The 24,691-nt window shown below is 41.4% G+C and overlaps 1 protein-coding gene across 12 annotated transcripts in view; it reads left to right on the forward strand.

The window, feature by feature from the left end:
- TIAM1 (TIAM Rac1 associated GEF 1) overlaps positions 1-24,691 on the forward strand; it is a 464,731-nt gene that overhangs the window by 432,079 nt on the left and 7,961 nt on the right. For all 12 annotated transcript variants that reach the window (XM_024993771.2, XM_024993775.2, XM_059887391.1 and 9 more), the window contains 6 exons: positions 1,641-1,820; positions 1,917-2,035; positions 6,859-6,967; positions 20,107-20,165; positions 21,093-21,195; positions 24,206-24,293. In XM_024993771.2, coding sequence (XP_024849539.1) covers positions 1,641-1,820; positions 1,917-2,035; positions 6,859-6,967; positions 20,107-20,165; positions 21,093-21,195; positions 24,206-24,293 — 658 coding nt within the window. The remainder of the gene's footprint in view (positions 1-1,640; positions 1,821-1,916; positions 2,036-6,858; positions 6,968-20,106; positions 20,166-21,092; positions 21,196-24,205; positions 24,294-24,691) is intronic.

Genomic DNA, 24,691 nt, shown 5'->3' on the forward strand with positions numbered 1-24,691 from the left:
CCTAATTTTTGGAGATGGAAATATATTTTATCAGAAGCTTGAAAAAGTATATGCCTACAGTTAGTCATTTTAATATATTGTCCATTCTTCTTCCCATTTTTGCCCTCAGTTCAGCCTCTCTTTCCACCATTTCTTTGGAAAAACATGTCATGTCTTCCTGACTGTTCACTGGCAGATACCTTTCTGATTGTCTGGGGGCCCACAACTCCCCAGGGCTGATTTTCAACCTAGCTGGGACACAGATAAAAGCCCAGCCCGTGAGAAAATTGCTGCCCGTGTTACCTTAGGTCAGTTGTGTATTTCCCTCTGAGATAAATCCTGATAGCTGGTAGCACTGCATTAGCACAGAACAGATCTTAAAAGGCATTCCCTGCAGGAGACCAGCACTGTTCCACTTACCCAGCTGCAAGGTAGTGCTGCTGCTTTTTTTTCCTTCCTCTTCTCAAAAGAGGTTCTATCAGCAATGAAATGCTTGAAAGATTAGAAAAACTGGGGTAAGCAGTGTTGGAAGATGCAGGCTTTTGTATAATTCAGAGATGGCGAGGCCAACAGATCAGGAGACAATTACCATCAAAAGTTTGTGGGACTTCCCTAGTGGTCCGGTGGCTAAGACACTGCGCTTCCAATGCAGGGAGCCAGGTTCAATCCCCGGTCAGGGGTCTAGATCCCACATGCCACAGCTAAGAGTTCGCATGCTGCAACCAAAGATCCCAGCACAGCCAAATAAATAATTGTTTTTATTTGAAAGAAAGACCGTGTGTTATTCATGGTTCCCAAGAGGAGGGGAGAGGATCACACAGTGCAGGGCCATGAGAGGACACACCAGGGTCCACCCGGAGGCAGAATGAGTGAAGGGAAGACACAGGCAAGACGCTCTGTTGTGGCGTCTGCAGGAAGGAATGGGTGAAGCAGGGCAAGCGGGTTTAGGATTGGCTAATTTGAATAATCTCAGCAGGCTCTGGGGTGGGAGGGCTGTCCTAAATTCTCTGGGACCTGGCTCTGGGATGCTTAGGGCAATATCGGCCTAGAGCTGTAAAAGCCTCATAGAAGAGAGATGGAGGCAGGGGCTCTGGATTGGTTGGTTTGTGTGTGAAAAGCATGCTTCCAGGTGATTCCTGGGCTACCTTTAAGGACTGACTCGCTCTAGGACAGGCTCTCCCAGGTCTGTAAGGCCTTTGATGTCAAAATATCAGATTAAGAAGACATTCAACAGCAACCCTTGAAAACCTCCATGCGTAGGACTTACCGACTCTGTTATCCCAGAGCTCAGGGGTCATCAGCCTCCAGGATCTAATGCCAGGTTATCTGAGGTGGAACTGATGTAATCATAATAGAAACAAAGTAAACAATAAGTGTTATGTGCTCAAATCATCTCCAAACCGTCCCCTCCTCCCCAGTCTCGGGAAAAGTGGTCTTCCTCAAAATCAGTGCCTGGTGCCCAAAAAGGTTGGAGACCGCTGCTAACTCATTGGAGCTCTGCTCACGCCTCCTAAATAAACAAAGAAATCTGATGGGCAGGCCTTCTCTGACCACTCACTGTACTCTCAATCCTGTGAAAAGGCACCTTGGAATTAGTGAGTGAAGCTGTGAGAAGGGAGTCCTGTGGGTGTTCCACTCAGTCTGTATTTAAACTCTTCCAGCCAAGACGGACGCAGCTTTCAAGGCGTTCCTGGACGCCCAGAACCCAAAGCAGCAGCATTCGTCCACCCTGGAGTCCTACCTCATCAAGCCCATCCAGAGGATCCTTAAGTATCCGCTTCTGCTGAAGGAGCTTTTTGCTCTGACGGACGCGGAGAGTGAGGAACACTACCACCTGGATGGTGAGCCGAGAGCCCCTGAGAACTGTCTCTTGTTCCCATCTCTCCCAGAGCCTTTAAATGGCCTTTTCATTGCTTTCATGACCTGTTCTCCTCTAGTGGCCATCAAGACTATGAACAAGGTTGCAAGTCATATCAATGAAATGCAGAAAATCCATGAGGAATTTGGGGCTGTGTTTGACCAGCTGATCGCTGAACAGACCGGTGAGAAAAAAGAGGTAAGGACCCCTCTTCTGCCCAGCATGCTTGTCCGTAGAGCTGGGTTGGTTCGTTTCTTTTTAAGGTGTTATTTATAAGTAAAATAGTAACAACGATAGTATTTTTGTTGGTGGCATTTTTTTTTAATTGAAGCATAGTTTATTTACAGTATTGTGTTAGTTTCTGATGTACAGCAAAGTGATTCAGTTTGCATAAATATATTCTTTTACAGATTCTTTTCCATTATAGTTTATTACAAGATATTGAATATATTACCCTGTGCTATACAGTAAGACCTTATCATTTATGTATTTCATATATAGTAGTATCTATCTGTTAGTTTCAGACTCCTAATTTATCCTTCCCCTTTCCCCTTTGATAACTATGTTTGTTTTCTATGTCTCTGAGTCTTTTTTTCTTTCATAGATAAGTTTATTTGTACCATACTTTAGATTCTACATACAAGTGATATCATATGATATTTGTCTTTCTCTGATTTACTTCAATTAGTATGAAAATCTCAGGTCCATTCATTTCGCTGCAAATTGCACTATTTCATTCTTTGTTATGACTAAGTAATAATACACTGGAATATTATATATATTATATGAGTGTATATATGTGTATATATATGTATACACATCTTGTTACCCATTCATCTGTCAGTAGACACTTAGGTTGCTTCCATGTCTTGATTTTTGTAAACAGTGCTACTATGAACATTGGGGTGTGTATATCTTTTCAAATTAGAGTTTTCTCCAGGTATGTGCCTGGAGTGGACTTGCTGAACCATATGGCAATTCTATTTTTATGTTTTTAAGGAACCTCCAAATTGTTTTCCATAGTGGCTATACCAGTGTACATTCCCACATTGGTAGAACTTCTGTCTTTTACCCCAGGCTACACTGTGAATTTTCTTTCTCAGTTGAATTATTTCTTAGTTTAGGAAACATATCCTGATTCTTTTGCTTCACCCTCCAGACCTCTGATTTTGTTCTCTCTCAAGTGTGAGAGTGAATTTCCGTGACCATGACTTGGACTGTTTCTCTAAACACTGTTAAAGGTCATGGCTGTATCTCCAGAGACTAGACTAGTAATTAACATGTAGCAGGCGCTCAGTGAATATTTATTGAATGAGTGAAAGTTTCAAATGACTCTGAATCTTTTTTTTTAAAGTCTGCCTGAAACTGTACTTAGAATAAAGAGTCACAGGAACAAATACGCTTGAGAAAAATGTAAAATGAACTCTAAGTTGTGTCTGAGTCACTGAGGAGAGCTTATGTGAATAAGTGCAGATAGTACTGAGATGGATCAGACGGATATGCTACGGAGTGATATTCACCAGTGCCGCTGTGCTTCCTGGTTTGATTGGAATGTTGTCCTCATTTTCCTTTCTGCCTCAAAAAAGGACACAAGCTAGCAGGGAACTATGACGAGAAACTCTTGCTGTGATTGGAAGGAGGGAAAGGCAGAGGGGTGGTGGGGATAAGACCTGGTTGTTTAGTCTGGAAAAGAAAACAGCCTTCTCTTTGGAGATGTAAAGGGTTATTGTCTAACGGGTTCCCGTTTATGTCCTTGGTGAAACAAAAGAAATTTTGGACTGTAAAAAGATAATTTTCAGAAAAAGGTAAAATCATGACATCTCATAGAGATGTAAAGCGAACAAATATGAAGAAGTGTATTTTACTTAGATGATGTGAGGGAACCTGACAGTCAAAATAGCAGGTGTATGTACGAAGTGAAGACATGGCGAGATGATTTGTAAATGCAGACAAATTGGTTTTTCCACAGCGGGAGGCATCAATTAAAGTCACTACCAGGCTGGAGAGAATGTACACATTTATCTGTTACCTGCACCTTACAAAGAAGTTCAAAGACACGCAGATACGGAGTTGGACTCTGATAGCTCAAGAGGGTGTGCTGTAAAGGCTGCTCACTGAAAACCTTTAAAAAAAGGCTGTTTTCCACTGAAACACAATTTTTATTCACCATGGTATTTCAGGAAGAGTAGGTGAATATTCTCTGTCTAGCAGGCAGACAATTTAATCTATCAGAATGTGGAAAAGACAGACATGCCTCTCTGGATTTTGTTTTCATTTTCTTGTAAAATTTTATAGTAAGAAAAATGCACTGTGTTTCTTAAAGAAAAGAGCAAGCTACAGAAAAAGGCAAGAATTAAAACTACCTACAATCTCAGAAGACAAAACTTACCTCTTGATGTTTGGGTATTTATTTTTTAAAAAATATGTTTATTATGTACTTGAATATAATTCCATATACTTGAATATTTTGGAAATTATTTTGTACCTTGAGTTTTTTTTTTATGTTGAACAAAGAATTATTTAATTTTCACGTTACTTTAAATGATTCAAAAGGATCATTGAAATGATTGTGTAATATTTTACTGTGTGATTGAACAATGACTTGCTTAATTCCTATTGTCAAGTACTTCTCTAGGCTTCATTTGACGACTATGAATAATACTTCAGAATTATAAGGCTTCTATCCTGTATTTTAGTTTATTTCATTTTGACAAGTGAATTTTATTGAGTCATGGAAATGAACAATTTCAGTGCATTTCATTATATTCCAAATTGATTTCTGAATTTTAATGATCTTGAGAGCAAAGGACTATTATGCCAAAGTCTAGAAGGTAATATGGATAGCAGATTGCAAAGACTTTAGACAAAAAGCTGAATATGATTCACAAGTCAGACTATAAAAGGGCATATGGCTTTGGTGGAACTGCCCAACCTCCAAACTGAAATTCTGTCAACCAAGTAAGAAATCTTTCCAGCAAGGAACAAAGAGATGTAGTGCTATGCAAAGCAATCTCTTGTGAGCAGAGATTTTGTTAGGGTAAAAATGTACAAAAGATGGAAAGAGGGACCTTTGACCACATACCAGTATGACAGGGTAGGAAATAGGAAAGTCCTGTATCAGTAGTAGGATGTCTGAAGATCACAAAAATGAAAGCTTGAAGAAGATGCAAAGAGAGCAACAGAAAATTATGTCTTAGCACTATAGGAAGAATAAGAAAGAAAAAGACCACTACCCGGGGCTAGAAGTATCATAACCAAAGACATTTGATGACCCAAAGAAAATGACTCAAATCCACTTGATGTCTTTTTTTTCTCCACTGAAAAGAATGGTCTTCAAACTGGAAAGGATGGAGTGATCTTGAATCCACAAAAGTAAAACCCTAGGGAGAATGGTCCTGGGGAAATGGTGTGTTCTGCGCCAAGATCAGTGATAAGTCTATAGCGATACTTAGAGAAAGCAGTAGTGTTCCCTTGGTGGATACTGCCCTGGGGGTGTGGTTGACTAGTTACTGAATATGAACAAAGTAATGTAATTGCTTACTGTTTTTAACCACTGACAATATGACTAATAATATAGCTCACTAGTAATTAGAGTGATTATTACTGCCATAATGATCTTGATCATTATAGTGGCAATGGTACTGCTGTGTTGTCCAATGCCGGAGCCCTACTTCCAGCATTGCAGCCCGGAGTGGTGAGTAAATGGCACCATACTCGGTGGAGGGCTGCTTGGTGGCTGGCATATCTAGAAACTCGGTCAGATCAAAAGCAGCAAAATAAACCAGAGCCATCTGGCCTTGAGAAATTCAGCATCAAGTTTTCAAATATGCACACTGCTGCTTTGAGGGAGAAAGACTCAGGCTTGCTTTCTATGGAAACAGTAAAAGTGAGAGACTGGTGGGCGAGGGCTCCAGGGAGGCATATTGGAAGAAGACCCTCCCCACAATTGATGGGGTTGCCCAGTGGGATGGACCATGGACTCTGGTTGTTGTAAAGCCTCGTCCTCTGACGTGTTAGCACAGGGAGCCACGTGGAGGGACCAGATGATCCTTGCATCTGTGACTAGGTTGCTGAGTGTGTGGGAGGGTGGGATTTTGATAGACGTGGAAGTGGTCAACAGCTCCAGTGAAAAAGACACATGTGACAATTGTCAGGCATGGACACTGGTGGAATCTGAGGATTATCATGCTTCCATAAGGAGAAGAGGACCTTGTTCATCTGAGATGGCTTAGCATTTGACCTTTGATGCTGAAAGAGCAGACCTTGTGGTTTTTAAGGACCCCAGAGCTCACATTGTACAAGCTTAAAGAACAATCTCCCAGCACCTCAGTTGGCTTCTTTTTCCTCCTCTAAAGTGAAATGAAATCTTTGTTAAAATGAGTCAGAAGAAGAAGAAATGAAGTAAAGATTGTACTGCTTCCCAGAAGACCCTTGCTCCAAAGGGACTTAAATTCAGAGGTGGCAGTGTCTGTAGCTTCCTGGATCTTTGTCATGGATGACCGTTGGTTCCCCTTGGGTAACTATCAATTTGAACACCAAACCTCTGTGATTTTATTCATCAGTTTTGACAGGTCTTTTGTTGTTGAGCTGCTAAGTCGCATTCAACGCTTGCGACCTCATGGACTGTATCTGCCAGGCTCCTCTGTCCATGGGATTTCCCAGGCAAGAATACTGGAGTGGGTTGCCATTCTGTTCTCCAGGGGATCTTCCCAACCCAGGGATCAAACTGAGCCTCCTGCATTGTGTGGGCGGATTCTTTACTGTTGAGCCACTAGGGAAGCCCTTTGATAGCTTTACTGCATGTGAATTTCAGAAGCTCTATTTGTATCTTTTGGCCGCCATATTTTTGGAATTCTGATACGCAAATGCAGAATAAAGGGGGAAAAGATGACCAGATGGAAGACATTATTTAGAGGCATTTTTCATGAAGTCATATTGACACCAGCCTGTCGAGTTTTAAAATGTCATGAATATCTTGAGTGTTTATGACATTACCCAGTAAGCTTTGCCCTGGATTTCAGGTTGCAGATCTGAGCATGGGAGACCTGCTGTTGCATACCACCGTCATCTGGCCAAACCCGCCCGCCTCGCTGGGCAAGTGGAAAAAGGAGCCTGAATTGGCAGCGTTTGGTATGTGTCACCAAAGGGCTTGGAGGGGCAGAGGGAGGCTGGCTTATTTTTTGAAATAAGTTAACATTTCTTTTCCAAGACACAGTTTATTAAAGTATGCTTACATAAGTCATCTGCACTGTCTTCTTGCTGCGGCCACTAACATGTCACCAATACTAAATTACACCTCCCAGCTAAGTACGACCAACATGGCCCCTCTGCTGGGTTGCGTCTCACCCAGGTGTAGTCACATAGGCAGGAAAAGATGTTTTTTAAGCTGCCACTCCGAATATCATTTGAAAATGATGAGTTAATAACAAACCAAAGAAAAATCAACAAATCAAAACTGTCTCTGTATCTGAGCCCCCCAGTCTGAGATCGTTTGTTTTCTTCCTGGCTCTGTGTTGCTGTCTGTGATGCCAGGGTTCAGGGCGTGGTTCTCAGCTCATCTGTTTTGGCGCCACTGGGTGCCTTGATCAGTTATAAGGTGCTTGTCAGTCACACTGATAATACTAGCAAATTGTAAGATGTTTATGAAGGTTTATTTTCTTTTATTTAATTTGAATTGAAGGATGATTGCTCTATGATATTGTGTTGGTTTCTGCCACGTTGCTGTTCATGACTGTTGCCCAGTCGTGTCCGACTCTTTGCGCCCCTGTGGGCTGCAGCACGCCAGGCCTCCCTGTCCATCACCATCTCCCAAAGTTTGCCCAAGTTCATGTTCATTGCATCCATCGGTATGAATCAGCCATAGGTATACATATGTCCCCTCCCTCCCACATTCCACCTCTTTAGGTTGTCACAGAGTCCCGGTTTGAGTTCCCTGAGTCAAGGATTATTTTTTCAATAAACTAGTTCTGATGAATGTAGTTGCCACAATTAGAAATCTCATGTTGTTTTACTGGAAAATGCTTTTTTGAAAGAGAAAAACTGTGAGTTAGCCCACTGTGCGTAATTCAGGAAATATGGCTCATTGTTGTGTGTAAATGCTTGTACAGCGTGTGTGTTGTTCCTGAGTGTAAAATGATCAACCACGATCAGTGGCCAGTATTCTTGCTTTTGTTTTAGGCTGTGTCATTTCCTAGCCTGCCCCTAGAATATTCATAGGCGAGTGATAGTATAAATGAAATCTAATATTAATATTTCCATTCACCTTCCTTCTCTTATCTTTCTTTGGATGGAAGCGGGAAAGTTTTGCTGTTTACTGGTTTTTTTTTAATTTTGTTTTTTAAAATTTATTTATTTTTTAATTAAAGGATAATTGTTTTACAGAATTTTGTTGTTTTCTGTCAAACCTCAACATGAATCAGCCATAGGTATACACATATCCCCTCCCTTTTGACCCTCCCTCCCATCTCCCTCTCCACCTGACCCTTCTAGGTTGATACAGAGCCCCTGTTTGAGTTTCCTGAGCCATACAGCAAATTCCCGTTGGCTATCTATTTTACATATGCTAATGTAAGTTTCCATGTTACGCTTTCCATACATCTCACCCTCTCCTCCCCTCTCCCCACGTCCATAAGTCCCTTCTCTATGTCTGTTTCTCCACTGCTGCCCTGTAAATAAGTTCTTCCGTACCATTCTTCTAGATTCTGTATATATGTGTTAGAATATGATATTTATCTTTCTCTTTCTGACTCCACTCTGCATAATAGGTTCTAGGTTCATCCACCTCATCAGAACTGACTCAAGTGCATTCCTTTTTATGGCTGAGTAGTATTCCATTGTGTATATGTACCACAACTTCTTCATCCATTCATCTGTCGATGGGCATCTAGGTTGCTTCCATGTTCTAGCTATTGTAAATAGTGCTGCAGTGAACAATGGGATACATGTGTCTTTTTCAGTTTTGGTTTCCTCAGGGGATATGCCTAGGAGTGGGATTGCTGGGTCATATGGTGGTTTTATTCCTAGTTTTTTAAAGAATCTCTATACCGTCTTCCATAATGGCTGTATCAGTTTACATTCCCACCAACAGTGGAAGAGCGTTCCTTTTTCTCCACACCCTCTCCAGCATTTATTGTTTGTAGACTTTTTGATGATGGCCATCCTGACTGGTGTGAGGTGATATCTCATTGTAGTTTTGATTTGCATTTCTCTAATAATGAGCGATGTTGAGCATCTTTTCATGTGTTTGTTAGCCATCTGTATGTCTTCTTTGGAGAAATGTCTGTTTAGGTCTTTTGCCCACTATTTGATTGGGTTGTTTGTTTTTCTAGCATTAAGTTGTATGAGCTGCTTGTATATTTTGGAAATTAATCCTTTGTCAGTTGTTTCATTTGTTGTTATTTTCTCCCATTCTGAGGGTTGTCACTTCACCTTGCTTGTAGTTTCCTTTGCTGTGCAAAAGCTTTTAAGTTTAATCAGGTCCCACTTGTTTACTTTTGTTTTTATTTCCGTTACTCTAGAAGGTGAGCCATGGAGGATCTTGCTTTGATTTATCTCATCAAATGTTCTGCCTATGTTTTCCTCTAGGAGTCTTATAGTTTCTGGTCTTCCATTTAGGTCTTTAATCCATTTTTTATTTATTTATTTATTTTTTGCTTTTTGATTTTATTTTATTTTTAAACTTCACATAATTGTATTAGTTTTGCCAAATATCAAAATGAATCCACCACAGGTATACATGTATTCCCCATCCTGAACCCTCCTCCCTCCCCACACCATCCCTCTGGGTCATCCCAGTGCACTAGCCCCAAGCATCCAGTATCGTGCATCGAACCTGGACTGGCATCTCGTTTCATACATGATATTTTACATGTTTCAATGCCATTCTCCCAAATCTTCCCACCCTCTCCCTCTCCCATAGAGTCCATAAGACTGTTCTATACATCAGTGTCTCTTTTGCTGTCTCGTACACAGGGTTATTGTTACCATCTTTCTAAATTCCATATATATGCGTTAGTATACTGTATTGGTGTTTTTCCTTCTGGCTTACTTCACTCTGTATAATAGGCTCCAGTTTCATCCACCTCATTAGAACTGATTCAAATGTATTCTTTTTCATGGCTGAGTAATACTCCATTGTGTATATGTACCACAGCTTTCTTATCCATTCATCTGCTGATGGACATCTAGGTTGCTTCCATGTCCTGGCTATTATAAACAGTGCTGCGATGAACATTGGGGTACACGTGTCTCTTTCCCTTCTGGTTTCCTCAGTGTGTATGCCCAGCAGTGGGATTGCTGGATCATAAGGCAGTTCTATTTCCAGTTTTTTAAGGAATCTCCACACTGTTCTCCATAGTGGCTGTACTAGTTTGCATTCCCACCAACAGTGTAAGAGGGTTCCCTTTTCTCCACACCCTCTCCAGCATTTATTATTTGTAGACTTTTGGATCGCAGCCATTCTGACTGGTGTGAAATGGTACCTCATAGAAGTTTTGATTTGCATTTCTCTGATAATGAGTGAGGTTGAGCATCTTTTCATGTGTTTGTTAGCCATCTGTATGTCTTCTTTGGAGAAATGTCTGTTTGGTGTTTTGGCCCATTTTTTGATTGGGTCATTTATTTTTCTGGAGTTGAGCTGTAGGAGTTGCTTGTATATTTTTGAGATTAGTTGTTTGTTGCTTCATTTGCTATTATTTTCTCCCATTCTGAAGGCTGTCTTTTCACCTTGCTAATAGTTTCCTTTTATGTGCAGAAGCTTTTAAGGTTAATTAGGCCCCATTTGTTTATTTTTGCTTTTATTTCCAATATTCTGGGAGGTGGGTCATAGAGGATCCTGCTGTGATGTATGTCAGAGAGTGTTTTGCCTATGTTCTCCTCTGGGAGTTTTATAGTTTCTGGTCTTACATTTAGGTCTTTAATCCATTTTGAGTTTATCTTTGTGTATGGTGTTAGGAAGTGTTCTAATTTCATTCTTTGACATGTAGCTGTCCAGTTTTCCCAGCACCACTTACTGAAGCAGCTGCCTTTGCCTCATTGTATATTCTTGCTTCCTTTGTCAAAAATAAGGTACCCATGGGTGCATGGGTTTATTTCTGGACTTTCTATCTTGTTCCATTGGTCTATATTTCTGTTTTTGTGCCAGTGCCATATTGTCTTGATGACTGTGGCTTTGTAGTATAATCTGAAGTCAGAAAGGTTGATTCCTCCAGCCCCATTCTTTCTCAAGACTGCTTTGGCTATTCAGGGTCTTTTGTGGTTCCATATGAATTGTGAAAGTTTTTTGTTCTCATTCTGTGAAAAATGTCATTGGTAATTTGATAGGAATTGCATTGAACCTATAGATTGCATTTGGTAGTATAGTCATTTTCACAATATTGATTCTTCTACCCAGGAACTTGGAATATCTCTCCATCTGTTTATGTCATCTTTGATTTCTTTCATCAGAGTCTTATAATTTTCTGTGTACAGTTCTTTTGTCTCCTTAGGTAAGTTTATTCCTAGATATTTAATTCTTTTTGTTGCAATGGTAAATGGGATTGATTCCTTAGTTTCTCATTCTGATTTTTCATTGTTAGTATATAGAAATGCAAGTGATTTCTGTGTATTGATTTTGTATCCTGAAACTTTGCTGAATTCACTAATTAGCTCTAGTAATTTTCTGATACTATCTTTAGGGCTTTCTCTGTACAGTATCATGTCATCTGCAAACAGTGAGTGCTTTACTTCTTCTTTTCTGAACTGCATTCCTTTTATTTCTTTTTCTTCTCTGATTGCTGTAGCTAGGACTTCGGACTTCCAGAACTATGTTGAATGATAGTGGTGAAAGTGGAGACCCTTGTCTTGTTCCTGATCTTAGGGCAAATGCTTTCAGTTTTTCACCATTGAGAAAAATGTTTGCTGCAGGTTTATCATAGATGGGCTTTACTATGTTGAAGTAGGTTCCTTCTATGCCCATTTTTTTGAAGAGTTTTAATCATAAATGGGTGCTGAATTTTGTCAAAGCCTTTTTCTGCATCTATTGAAATTATCATATGGTTTTTATCTTTCAATTTGTTAACATGGTGTATCACACTGATTGATTTGCATATATTGAAGGATCCTTGCATCCCTGGAATACCCAACTTGATCATGGTGTATGAGCTTTTTGATGTGTTGCTGAATTCTGTTTGCTAACATTGTGTTGAGGATTTTTGCTCTATGTTCATCAGTGATATTGGCCTGTAGTTTTCTTTTTTTGTGTTGTCTTTGGCTGGTTTTGGTATCAGGGTGATGGTAGCCTCGTAAAATGAGTTTGGAAGTGTTCCTTCCTCTACAACTTTTTGAAAGAGTTTTAAAAGAATAGGCATTAGCTCTTCTATAAATCTTTAATAGAATTCTCCTGTGAAGCCATCTGGTCCTGGGCTTTTGTTTTCTGCAGATTTTTGATCACAGCTTCCATTTCAGTGCTTGTAATTGGGTTGTTCATAATTTCTATTTCTTTCTGTTTCAGTCTTGGAAGATTGAACTTTTCTAAGAATCTGTCCATTTCTTTAGATTATCCATTTTTTGCCATATAGTTGTTCATAATAGTCTCTTATGGTCCTTTGTATTTCTGCATTGTCTGTTGTAACCTCTCCTTTTTAATTTCTAATTTTGTTTATTTGATTCTTCTCTCTCTTTTTCCTGATGAGTCTGGCTAAAGGTTTGTCAATTTTATTTATCTTCTCAAAGAACCAGCTTTTAGTTTTATTAATCTTTACTATTGTTTCTTTCATTTCTTTTCATTTCTTTCTGCTCAGATCATTATGATTTCTTTCTTTTTACTAATTTTGGGGTTTTTTCATTCTTCTTTTTCCAGTTGTTTTAGGTGTAAAGTTAGATTGTCTATTCGATGTTTTTCTTATTTCTTGAGGTAGGATTGTATTGCTATTAACTTCCCTCTTAGGACTGCTTTTGCTGCATCTCATAGGTTTTGAGTTGTCATGCTTTCATTGTTATTTGTTTCTAGAAATTTTTTGATTTCCCTTCTGATTTCTTCAGTAATCTATTGGTTATTTAGAAACATGTTGTTTAATCTCCATGTATTTGTGTTTCTTACATTTTTTTCCCCTTGTAACTGATAACTAGTTTCATAGCATTGTGATCAGAAAAGATGCTTGATACGAATTCAGTTTTCTTAAATTTACTGAAGTTTGATTTGTGACCCCAGATGCCATCTATCTTGGAGAATGTTCCATGTGCACTTGAGAAGAAGGTGTATTCTGCATTTGAATGTTGGTGTGTTTGATATTGTCCCAGAGGTCTCTGAGACTATTCCTTCTTTTTACTTTATTCTGCTCTTCAGAAGTTATTTCCACCATTTTATCTTCCAGGTTACTGATTCGTTCTTCTGCTTCAGATATTCTGCTATAGATTCCTTTTAGAGTATTTTTAATTTCAGTAATTATGTTGTTAGTCTCAGTATGTTTATTCTTTAATTCTTCATTAATTGATTCTTATATTTTCTCCATTTTGTTTTCAAGGTTTTTGAGCATCTTTACTATCATTTTTCTGAATTCTCTTTCAGGTAGCTTGCCTATTTCCTCTTCATTTATTTGGACTTCTGTGTTTCTAGTTTGTTCCTTCATTTATGTAGTATTTCTCTGCCTTTTCATTTTTTTTTTAACTTATTGTGTTTGAGGTCTCCTTTTCCCAGGCTTCAAGGTTGAATTCTTTCTTCCTTTTGATTTATGCCCTCCTAAGGTTGGTCCAGTGGTTTGTGTAAGCTTCCTGTAGGGTGAGATTTGTGCTGAGTTTTCTTGTTTGCTTGCTTTTCCTCTGATGGCAAGGCTGAGTGAGGTGGTGATCCTGTCTCCTGAAGACTGGGCTTGTATTTTTGTTTTATTTGTTGTTTAGATGAGGTGTCCTGGACAGGGTGCTACTGGTGGTTGGGTGATGCTGGATCTTGTATTCAGGTGGTTTCCTTTGAGTGAGTTCTCACTATTTGATACTCCCTACAGTTAGTTTTCTCGAACTCTAGGGTCTTGGAGTCAGTGCTCCCACTCCAAAGGCTCAGGGCTTGATTTCTGGTCAGGAATGAAGATTCCACAAGTGGTTTGTTATGGCATTAAGTGAGGTAAAACAGATACCCCAAAATGAGAAACCAAAGATGAACCCCAAATAAATGGTAGCTGCAAAATCAGGCAAATAATAATTAAAATAATGAATATACACATATACATATACACCCATGAGCAAAGTCAGAACAGTCCAACAAAAGTAAAGTACAATAGATTGACCTGGCAAACAAAGGAAACCAAAAATTACATGTACCAGTGAAGAACAAAACTAACCAGAGCACAAACTGGGAAAAAACTGAAGCACGGTGCCAACTGGGGAATAAAGCTATGAAAATAAAGCTAACAAATATGTTGAGAGGAAAGGAAAGAAGGAAAAGAAAGAATAGATATGCAAAGTTAAATAGAGGTAGATAAAGAAGGTTAATGGACAGTTATGACCAACCTAGACGGCATAGATCATGGCATCTGGTCCCATCACTTCATGGCAAATAGATGGGGAAACAGTGAAAACAGTGTCAGACTTTATTTTTCTGGGCTCCAAAATCAGATGCACATGGTGATTGCAGCCATGAAATTAAAAGACGCTTACTCCTTGGAAGGAAAGTTATGACCAACCTAAGTAGCATATTAAAAAGCAGAGATATTTGCCAACAAAGCTCTGTCTAGGACCTTCAAGGCTGTGGTTTTTCCAGTGGTCATGTATGGATAGGAGAGTTGGACTATAAAGAAAGCTGAGTGCCGAAGAATTGATGCTTTTGAACGGTGGTGTTGGAGGAGACTCTTGAGAATCCCTTGGACTGCAAGGAGATCCAACCAGTCCACCCTAAAGGAGATCAGTCCTGGGTGTTCACTGGAAGGACTGATGTTGAAGCTGAAACTCCAATCCTTTGGCCACCTGATGTGAAGAGCTGACTCATTTGAAAAGACCCCAATGCTGAGAAAGATTGAGGGTAGGAGGAGAAGGGGACAACAGAGGATGAGATGGTTGGATGGCATCACCGACTCGATGGACATGGGTTTGGGTAGACTCCGGGAGTTGGTGATGGACAGGGAGGCCTGGCCTGCTGCAGTTCATGGGGTCGCAAAGAGTCGGACATGAATGAGCGACTGAACTGAACTGAATATATATTAAAGATTAACTGCAAGGTGAAAAGCACAATAGGAAAAGCAAATAAAGGAATAAATGTAGAAAAAATAATAATAGCTTTAAAAAATTAAGAATTAAAAAAAACGAGAGAGAAAATAAAAGAAAACTCCACAGAACTGCAAAACCCCAAAGTAGAGGCAGAGTTTATAAAAACAACAAAAAATGTGGCAGAAAAACAAAAAGCTCAAAAGCTTAGTTAGATTTCATAGTGCCAATAAAATTGACAGCTACAACAGAGTGGGGGGAAAAAAGAAAAAAAATCCTAAAGAATCAACAGAACAAGTCAAAACAGAAGAATAATAAATGTTTTTCTTGTCACTGCTGTCAGAGTCCTTCCCCTCGCTGCGGGTCACAGTCCACCTCACGTCCCCAGGAAGCCCTCCAACACTGTGCTGATCTCTGGATCTGCTGTGGGGTCAGCTCAGATTCTAACCTGATCATATTCCTTTGTGTTCTTGCCTCCAATGTCCGCAGCTATCAGAACTAGTGCGTTTTCTTTTGTGGGAGCTCTCAATGTCCTTTTATATATTCCATAGACACAGAGTCTGCCTAGTTGATCTGTGGATTTAATCTGAATCTTGTACAGCTGGTGGGAACATTTTGGGTCTTCTACCTTAGCCACACTGCCCCTGGGTTTCCATTGTGGTTTTATTTCCAACTCTGCCCTGCTCCACAGAGAGCAGGATTGCTCCACAATCCCTAAACTCCAGCTCCCAGCCGCTGCACCTTCCAAGGGACCTGCGTCACCGTCTGGGGTATGCATGGCTGTGGAAGGACTGTCTGATTCTCATTCCATTTAGGCTGCCACAGATCAGCTGTTTCACTCTCCCCCTTAAATGTTTCTCGTCTGACTCAGACAGTTGCCTTGATGTGGGGATTGGATCCCTGCTTTAGTTCCTCCCACCCGCCAAGGGCAGGTCCAGTCCTAGTAACACTCCTGTTTTTCCCCCTAGTTCCTTTGTCCTACCAAGTTTTGCGTGGGTCCCACTCCAGTACTCTGCCTGGCAAATCCCATGGGCGGAGGAGCCTGGTAGGCTGCAGTCCATGGGGTCACTAGGAGTCGGACACGACTGAGTGACTTACACTTTGACTTTTTACTTTCACGCATTGGAGAAAGAAATGGCAACCCACTCCAGTGTTCTTGCCTGGAGAATCCCAGGGACGGGGGAGCCTGGTGGGCTGCCGTCTATGGGGTCACACAGAGTCGGACACGACTGAAGCGACTTAGCAGCAGCATATATTCTTTTCCACTGGTCAGGTACTCCTGCCGGCTCTCAGCTGGTGTTCTGCATGCACTTCTGTGTCTGAAGGTGTATTCCTGATGTATCTGTGGAGAGAGATGAACTCTGCATCCACCAACTCCTCCGCCATCTTGTTCTCTCTGTTTACTGCTTTTTAAACTCAACTCTTCTTTTCTTGCATGATGTGAACAGTTCATACCCAAGTGGAACATCCCAGTGGTGTTAAAATCAGAACGCTTAATACAAAGATTTATTGGATTTCCTAATTAGATCCCTCAGCCTTCATTGAAAACCTTAGTGATATCCCTGAAAATTCCAAAGAGCCACTATTGTAGCTGTTGATGCCATCTAATTAAAAGTAATAAGCATATAAGTGTAAAGGAAAAACATGTTACCAAGTATGATATTCAAAGGAGTTAGTGGGGTAGTGTTACATGCTGGTGGTTTTTGATAGGAGTGGGTATTTTTGACAGGGGAAGGGATACTCTTTGTTTCATTTCCCATCCTTAATAGTTCTGTTTATAATATTGCAGTTTCTTTTTTAAAAAAAATTTATTTACTTATTTTTGACTGCGCTGGGTCTTTGCTGCTATGCAAGCTTTTTCTCTAGTTGTGGAGAGCAGGGCCTACTCTGTAGTTGCAGTGCATGGGTTTCTCATTGCAGTGGCTTCTCTTGTTGCAGAGCTCAGGCTCCAGGGTGTGCAGGTTTCAGTATTTGCAGCTCCCAGGTTCTAGACCAAAGGTTCGATTCTTGTGGCACATGGGCTAAGAAGTTTCTTGGCGTGTGGAATCTTCCTGGACCAGAGATTGAACCCGTGTCCCCTGCACTGGCAGGCAGATTCTTATCCACTGCGTGGAGAGGTCTGGGAGCTTTCTGATACTTCTTAGCAGGTCATTTATGGGATGTAGGACCCTGAAGAAAAAGACCCAGACCATCTCTCTCCCTGTCTCTGGTTCTGGGCACAGATGAACCATACCAGAGGTTAGCATTGGAATTTTTCATACCTATCTTCTATATTTTACAGATTCCCTGCTGTTAGAAGTAAACAGATTTAGAATAAGAAAATTGTATGAGTGGGAGAAACCAGGAGGTTGTCACCTTACTCTGTGAAAGGCCACAGAGTAAATATTTCAGGCTTTGCAGACCCGGAGGCCACGTGTAGCCAGATGCAGCCATAGACATGTGAACAAATGGGCACCACATTGGTGGGCTGAGCAGAAGCGGGTGGGCCCTAGCTTGCCAATCTGTGATAGAAAAGGTCCAGGAAAATGCCAGTTTTAAGGTTTGGGGCTTTTGTAACACAAGCCCAGGTCAGGGGCAGTGTGTGTGTGTTTGGCTCTGGAGGAGAGCATGGCAACCCACTCCGGAACCTGGAGAATCCCATGGACAGAGGAGCCTGGCGGGTTACAGTCCATATGGTCACAATGAGTCAGACATGACTGAAGCAACTGAGCACGCATAAACAGACTACTGTCATTATAATGAGCTATTTTTTTTTTTTTTTTTACGATTCCCAGTCCTTAAAAGTTGACATGTTGGCAGTTTCGGTGTGATTTTTAAGTAGCAAGTCAGAACTAACAGAGCCTTAGAAATGCATTTTGAAACAAGGAAGAGTTGCTATGAGGGAAGCAGTTAGCACTGAGCAGGCAGCTTTGGGGTTAAAGCTTGGTTGTCTTGTTTCCGTTGGAACCTCTGATCTCAGGAAATGGTGCTGCTTTTCTTCTGAAACTGAAGTTGACCGGCTGCCAACATAGCACCTTGCTGTTTTACTCCCAGGAAGGCTAGTTTGTGCTCAGGGCTGATGGTCATCACCTTTAAAAGATGAACAGACATGGTCTGTTCAGGCTTCACCCTGGAAGGGTGTTAGATGCTCATCCTTTGGGATATGGAGTGAGTGTTTTAGGCTGGCCAGGGCAGCCAGGAGTTTTGAAGGTCAAGGCTGTGTCTGAAGGGATGGGCAACACTTGGAGTTGGTTGAGTGAGAGTCACCCCATGGATTAGGCAGAGGTATTCATAGGCTGGGCTGAGGTCCACTTTGGACCTCCCATGATGATCCTAGATGGTCCAGGTAAACCGAGGCAGGCCAGTAGTATGGCAACAATTTCACTGAGTTCTGGTCCCAAGGAGGTGGTGAATCTTTGGAGATGAAGGTCACTGGCACCCTCGCCCTCTCCTGGAGGGGAGCTCCCTCACTTTTAAAGGGACCTGCTGTCCTGGCCACTGTGATCTCTGAAGGTTTCATGGTCAGAACCAAGGGCCTCCTCAGGCAGTAGTGCACTCCTCCGTCAGAGCTGCTGTGGCCTCCTGGGGTCACTGGGAACCTCACGGTCTAGCCTCTGGGGTTTTTATGAAGTCAGGTGCTTAGACAGCCCAGACTCAGTGGCTGGGATCCCTTTCTTTGTACCCTATCCCCTCTTTTCCCACAGTGGAGAACCTGACCTGTCCTAACTGGGTAGGATAGAAAGGGAACCAGACAAATTGGGTTGGTCTGTAGAGAGCCTGGGGGCCTGTCCCTGAGAATTCTCTGTTTCTGGTACCCCCTCTGTGTGACTGACGGGGTCCCTGGTATGATTTGGGGTCAGAGTGTGAAGGGAGACAGAGGCCTTGATTCAGAGAGCCAACGATGGACTGGAGTCACCCCTGTTGTGCTGGCCACTGGTTCTTCTTCCAGGAGGAGTTAGAATCACTGAGTGTTAAATGTGCTTGGCATTGCTTAAGGTATTCTATGGAAGATTATGCATAACGCCATTCTACCGCCTCCCCTCCACCTCGCCCCCAAAGAATATAAGAATAAAACAACACACTCCTAGCTTCTAAAAACAGCTTATTGTTTTTGGATGTGGACCATTTTTCAAACCTTTTTTAAAAGTTTATTTTTAATTGGAGGGCAGTTGCTTTACAATGTTTTGTTGATTTCTGCCATACGTCAACATGAATCAACCATAGGCATACGTATGTCCCCTCCATCTTAAACTTCCCTCCCACCCCATCCCACCCCTCTAGGTTGTCACAGAGCACGAGGTTGAGCTCCCTGTGTTATATAGCAGCTTCCCATTAGCTCTCTGTTTTACATATGGTAATGTATATATTTCAGTGCTACTCTCTCAGTTTGATCCATCTTCTCCTGTCCTCCATATTTTTAAAGTCTATTAAATTTGTTACAGTGCTGTTCCTGTTTTATGTTTTGGTTTTTTGGCCATAGAGGCATATGTGGAATCAGCTCCCCTACAAGGGTCGAACCTACACCCCCTGCAGTTGGAAAGCTGAGTCTCCACCACTGGACTCCTAGAGAAGTCCTGAAATGGCTTATATGATTCATCCTGTTTGGAAGAAGTAGAATTGCATTCTTCTTAGTAAACCAATTTTTATTTATTCAGGTCAAAAAGATGAATTATATTTTCTGAATTATGAGCACTGTGTAATATCATTTTGATTTACAGAAATAGAAATTACCTTAAGCACTATTATTATTATTGATGTTTGCATTGTTCCTTCAGCTGCTAAACTGGTACATTTTTGTTAAATGTGTATAAGCTGAAGTTAGAATCTTGAAGAGAGAGTGTAGTAGAAAGATATATTTACCCCAAAGTTTCCAGTGGGGCAGGAGGGTTTATTTCCATCTATATAGGCTTCCTGTACTTATCTGGGACCTGGAAAATTTTGTCTGAACGGGCTTTTGTGTCTCTCAGATGTGCTGAGGGAGTGGAGGGTGGAAGGGGAGCTCGTTCATGGGGACTCTGTCCTCTTCATAACTGTAGTGTTTGTTACCACAAGTTATTGAAGTGAAGGGGAAAACCCAACGCCTTACGTGCCATAACCGCCTTCATTTTATGTTTTTCCAGTCTTCAAAACTGCCGTGGTCCTTGTCTATAAAGATGGTACCAAACAGAAGAAGAAACTTGTAAGACTTTTTCTTTCACGCCACAGTTTCACAGTATCTCCCCTTTCTATCTGCTTCTCAGTTGGCTCTGTGTAATTATAATTCTGAACCTTTTTCAGGCATGAATGTTTTATGATTTTTTCCTTTTTTGAAGTGTTAACTGAGCATTTGAGGAAATTGCCCATCCTGTAGGCGGCTCACATTTAGAGCATAAAAATAGTGGGTCAGCTAAAAAGTTCGTTGGGGTTTTTCCATAACATGGGGAAACCTGAGTGAACTTTTTGGCCAACCCAGTAAATAACTATTGAACCTACCATGGCCAGAACTTTCCAACACTAGTTTTATCCCCTCCCTGTTCTTCCTGTCCCCAGTCTGTTCTTGTTTTGGGGTCCCTTCTCTCCTTTTCCCTTTGTCTCTCTTTTGCCTGAATTTGGTTAGCAAGCTCATTTGCAAACCCGCAGCAGATTGTCACCTGGCCTCTGGCTTGCTGCTGTGGGTGAACAGAAGTGCTCGTGGGGCTGTTTTTATTTTGAAAATTAAAACAATTTAATTTTTTAAATTTAAAAACATTTAGTTTTAGTAATGTTTTAAGTTTTATTATTTTTTTGAATTACAATTGATTTTACAATATTGTGCCAGCGTCTGCTGTACAGCAAAGCGACTCAGTTATATGCCTATAGACATTCCTTTTTAAATTCTGTTCCATATGGTTTAGCACAGGCTATTGAATACTGCTCCCTGTACTATACACTAGGACCTTGTTGTTTATCCATCCTGTATATAATAGTTTGCCTCTGCTAATCCTACACTCCTAGTCCCTCACCCCCTCTCCCCCTTGGCAACCACAGGGCTGTTCTGTGTCTGCAGCGTCACTGGTTTAGAAAGTGTGAGGGTCTGGTCCAGACTGAGACATGGATCTCATGCGCCTGGTTCCTTCTCTCCCTACAGGTAGGATCACACAGGCTTTCAATTTACGAGGACTGGGACCCCTTCCGATTTCGACACATGATTCCTACTGAAGCTCTGCAGGTTCGCGCTCTGGCAAGTGCAGGTAAACTCTGAAACTGGCTGGGCACCTCTTTCTACGTATGAGCTGTTTCTCTGAATCCACACTCTTGGTTCCAACCACTCCACCATCTTTTTTCTTCTTTGCTTATGTCTCCTTTCCCTCAGTCTCTTCATTGCCTCTTATTTGCCCAACTGTTTTGTTAAATGATCTAAGTGAATGGATGTCATGCCTGTACTGCTGTTCCAAGGAATTCTATTTATTTTGTTATATATTTTAATAACTTTACAGTGACACATCTAAGTAGCAGTGAGTCTTGTACTTCTGGAAAGAATCTTTGAGACCGTGAACAGATAAAGCCCATGTAAATAACTTACTGGACTTTTAACTGAGAGACCCCGAAAGGCCTCCAAAGCACAAAAAAAGCCATTGAATACATTTTTTTTCCTGAAGCATTAAAAATCTTTATCTTTGTATAAGCATGAAATGTCACTTCTTCTTCTATTACCCAAATATCCGTGAAGCCAGTTGTCAGGTAGTGATGATGTATTGGGTTGGCCAAATAGTTTGTTCAGGTTTTTCAGTAAGATGCTATGGACAGTCTTGAACTTTTTGGCCAACTCAGTACTTGATCAGATGGTGCTTTAGTGCATGAGAAGAGAGGCGAATGTCAGGACGGTACTGACTTAGAATAGCAGTGTTTCTATGACTCGGGGCCCATCCAGGGCTCATTTGAGGCTGTATTAGGAAGGAGCGATTAGCGGTGATTCTCCCAGGCACACTCTGGAAGGAGCAGCTTTGGAGGTAAGTGGAAACTCTTGGAACACTCTAATCCCTATCCCACCTGGACAGCAGGTGCAGCTTTCTGGTGGTAAAGAGAGGCTGAGAAAGTGGACCTCCGCAAGGGCACAGTCATCTGGACTTCTGTTCTGTGTTGCTGGTGTCGACGAAACAATATAGTCAGAACCTGAAAGTAGAGAGTTATTTTATTTGGTGGGAATGTGTAGGACTCCGAGCCCAGGAGACAGCATCTCAGTAGCTCTGAGAAACCTGCTCCAAGGAGCCAAGAGGGGAAGTCAGGCTATATACAAGTTTGCCACAAAGGGAGCAGGCAGTCTGAACATCAAAGATCAGGTATCGGGTTAAGAATTTAGCATTCTATATATGGGAAGATGCAAGCCTCACCGAATCCATTCCTTTCATATGCACTTCAGCTATCTGGGTCAACCCTGTTTCCCTGTTCACCTTGCTTTTGCATTCCCCCAGCTCCTCAGCAGTCACTGTAGGGGCTGGCAGCATCCTCTGGAATGCAGTTTGAGGAGCCCTCAGTCACCTTTGGAGGCCAGCAATCACTGATGGCTATGACGTTTCTTGTTTATTAACATGGCAGGAGATATTTCATTTCACACTGGCATCTAACATGATTAACATGGCAGAAGATACTCATTTCACACGGCACCTAACATGAGTGCACAGTTCTTTGTGTCCGACTGGCATCATTCATCTTCTCCCCGTTTGCACTTGTCGCCTCCATCAGCTATAAAATTGGCTCTAGTCCTTATAGAACCAACTCTTTCCTAATCCAGTGTCATGAGGACAAACCATCTGCAGTATTTGATAAACCTTCAGTTAGTCACCCAAGTTAAACTGGAAATCGCTTCCTTCACAGCTCGTATGCGTCACACAGAGAGAACTCAAATGCAAAATCCACGACTGGTAAATGCATTGGGGGTGACTATTTGCCTTATGAATATTTGTCTGGCAAACCTTCTGGTCCAGAGATTTACCCTGTTGCTTTTTTACTCTGATTTGATTAGTAAAATTGATTAATAGATGAATTTTCAGGAACGTAGAAATCTTAGGTCTACAAACAACTCTAATAGTATTTTGAAGTTTGGGCTCTTAAATACTAGTGTTGTCTTACTTTACAACCTTAGGTTGTGAATTACCTAGTTCCTGTGTTTCCCTGTGCCTGGCTTATATCTGGAAAAGCCCATGTTTACAGCACACTGTAGAGGCCCTTCTCAGGCAGGAATTTTGCCTTCCTTGAAGACTGTACGTGAAGATCATAAGTTTGGAAAACAAAGCCATCTTTGTGAATGTGACATTCCATTCTCATCCTCGGGTTTTCACCCAAATCAAGTTTAAAATCGTCAAGATGAAAGCTTATTTTCATGGAGTTGTAAAGACTAGCCAACACGTCTCCTTATGAAGTACATGCCAATGGATTTGAGAATCAGGAGATGGAAATTTCTAGATTTTTGTCTGCATTTGGGAGAACTTGTGAAACTTACTTTATATGGGTCCTGGTTGGGTTTACATAATGTGGGCATGATGAGGGTTTGTTGTGACCCGGGATTGGAGCCAGTAGGTGAGCATGAGACCTCACAGTGTGCAGAATTGAGTGTGCCTGCAAGGAGCTGTCTCTTTTATAAACACTATGGATAACGTGCTAAAATAATATGATATTCAGGCACTGAAAGACTTAGGAATTACTTCTAAATATAGCTTATTTTTACCTTCTCAGATACCATTTTTGCTTCACTCAGATTGGGCTCTATGGGTGGACTGAGAAAGAAGAGCCCCATTTATTCCCAGGACATGCCTGTCCAGGGCACCAGGCCAGTGGGAAGGCTGTCCTGCTGATGGAAAGGGCCTGCCTCTCTTTATCACTGGCCTACATTGGAATCTTGGGCTGCATCTTGTCCAACTGTTGCCAAAACAATGAATTACTTAATTAAAATAGTTCAGCCAAATGGGCAGTGAAGCTAAAGGGTCAGTTCTTCCATCAGTATGATTGACTGATTGTCCTTTTAGACGATCCAGAGGGAGATTTTAGCAACTGGAAATTTTCCAAGTGTTCTTTTTTTTTGAAGCCATTAAGCTCTCAGTCACTTAGCCTCTAGAGATCACGGGACAGGAATGAAGTTGCTTTGGTCTTAGGCAGCTCTGCACTATTTAATCTGGATACCAAAGCGTGCAAGATGCTTTTATAAAAATGCAAATAAATTTCTTTGAAACATACTCTCATTCATCCTTGTTTTAATTTACCTAGATGCAGAAGCAAATGCTGTGTGTGAAATTGTCCATGTAAAGTCGGAGTCTGAAGGGAGGCCGGAGAGGGTCTTCCACCTGTGCTGCAGGTGAGGCTGGAGCCATGCAATGCGGGCTGTGCTGCCCAGGGAAAGGGGTGTGACTGTGCTTGGTGTCCCCAACCCCTCGGGGTTCTCTGGACCAGCCTGTGCATCCTTAGAAGCTATATCCTTTTTCCTGTGCATTTGAGAAAGTACTTAACAATTGAGTAAGAGTCATCGGATCAATTAATTTTATTATAATACAGACAGTAACCTAGTCAATTTAGTATCTTTCTAAAAGGAAATTGGAATTTTCGTACATATCCAACATTCGAACGAGGGCGTCCTTCCCCTGTGTACATTTGGTGGGTTAGAAGGACATGGTTGTCTTACAACGTTTGGTTTTGGGGTTTGGGAGCACTGTTTGTACTGTGATGTCTCTGAGATGCAACAGATGGGAGAGTCAG

Source organism: Bos taurus, chromosome 1 (genome assembly GCF_002263795.3).
Source record: "Bos taurus isolate L1 Dominette 01449 registration number 42190680 breed Hereford chromosome 1, ARS-UCD2.0, whole genome shotgun sequence".
Taxonomy (NCBI): Eukaryota; Metazoa; Chordata; class Mammalia; order Artiodactyla; family Bovidae; genus Bos; species Bos taurus.